Source organism: Sphaeroforma arctica, assembly GCF_001186125.1.
Source record: "Sphaeroforma arctica JP610 unplaced genomic scaffold supercont1.173, whole genome shotgun sequence".
NCBI lineage: Eukaryota > Ichthyosporea > Ichthyophonida > Sphaeroforma > Sphaeroforma arctica.
Window position 1 is genome coordinate 1 of NW_014040385.1, and position 1,353 is coordinate 1,353.

Consider the following 1,353-nt stretch of genomic DNA (forward strand, 5'->3'; position numbering starts at 1 on the left):
TTCGTCCCTGAAATCAAAGTGTAATTGTCCTTAAACTACAAGACAGGGTCAATTGTGACTAGCAAAATAACTAAATATCCATTATGTAATGTTATTTATTACTTTGTTTTTAATAAAAAAAGGTCAAATAAAATAATGAACGGACTTTGTTTTTTCTTCTTCCGAAAGTAAATCGTATGTACGATGTCATTTGGCTATGATAAAATGTAAAACATATCGACCAAAATAGAGTGAAAGTATTTATTTTGTTCAGTGACAGACAAAAGACAGTTGTTCAGATCTTCCGTGTTCGCAGGGATCACTGATCACAACAGCAGCACACGAGCAGTGAGCAGAGAGCAGAGTTGCAGACAGAGGTCAGACAAAATAGACCGAGAGTACAACAATATAGACTCATCGAGTTGTCTTTATTCTTTATATATATAAAATAAGTATATATATATATATATATATATATTTATATATATATATGCTGCTGTGTGAGTGATCCCTGCGAACACTGAAGTTCTGAGCAACTATCTTTTGTCAGTCACTGAACAAAATAAATGCTTTTACTCATTTTGGTCGTTATGTTTTTTAAAATAAAAACCTATTTACATTTAATCATAGCCAAATGACAATGTACATAAGGCCTTTCAGTCATTATTAAAACGTTTCAAGTCATTAACCATTACGATCATATATATCAGAACGTAGTTGTACCAAGGCAAGAATTAATCACGAACACAATTGTATGTCGCGATTGTCGGGTAGATTGATTTGAACGTTTGTATAACATCTTTACACAAAAAAATCCTTAAAGCGCTTGTTAATCAGTGCAATTCTACAAGCGCTTAAGGATTTTTTATGAGGATAAAGCAGACGCAGCCGATCAACATTCCTTAGATGAGCACATCAATAGCTCGCTCTTACAAGTTGTACTCAGGAGTCATAAGACAGGTAAAAAACCGTTCGCACCCCGCTATACGTACAAATGGAAAGACACACAATGCCCTATCGTGCTATCCATCACCCTCGAGCTATGTGCAGGTATGTAACGTGCTATCAGAAATGGCTTCATCTCGCAATATCTATATCTCCTCCTTGTCCCATATCCACATTTTCTTGGCGATGTTGGTGCTGATAAAGGGCTCTTCATATGCCTCAGTAACCTGTTCCAGCAGGTCAATGCGTCAAACAAAATATGGGATCCGGTTGAGTGAGAATTTGTAGCAGAAGGTGTACTCGTCAAATGAAAGTGAAATACTGAGACTATACCAAATTACGAGCAATATATTCTAATCCTCAATAAATAGTCACAATTGACCCTGTCTTGCGGTTTAAGGACAATTACACTTTGATTTCAGGGATGGA

The 1,353-nt window shown here is 35.9% G+C and overlaps 1 protein-coding gene across 1 annotated transcript in view; it reads right to left on the reverse strand.

Moving 5' to 3' along the window:
• Positions 1-280: 280 nt before the first annotated feature.
• Positions 281-1,353, reverse strand: part of SARC_03403 (hypothetical protein) — a 4,392-nt gene continuing 3,319 nt past the window's right edge. Inside the window, exon 9 of the mRNA XM_014302785.1 lies at positions 281-1,151. Coding sequence (XP_014158260.1) covers positions 1,071-1,151 — 81 coding nt within the window. The 3' untranslated portion in view covers positions 281-1,070. The remainder of the gene's footprint in view (positions 1,152-1,353) is intronic.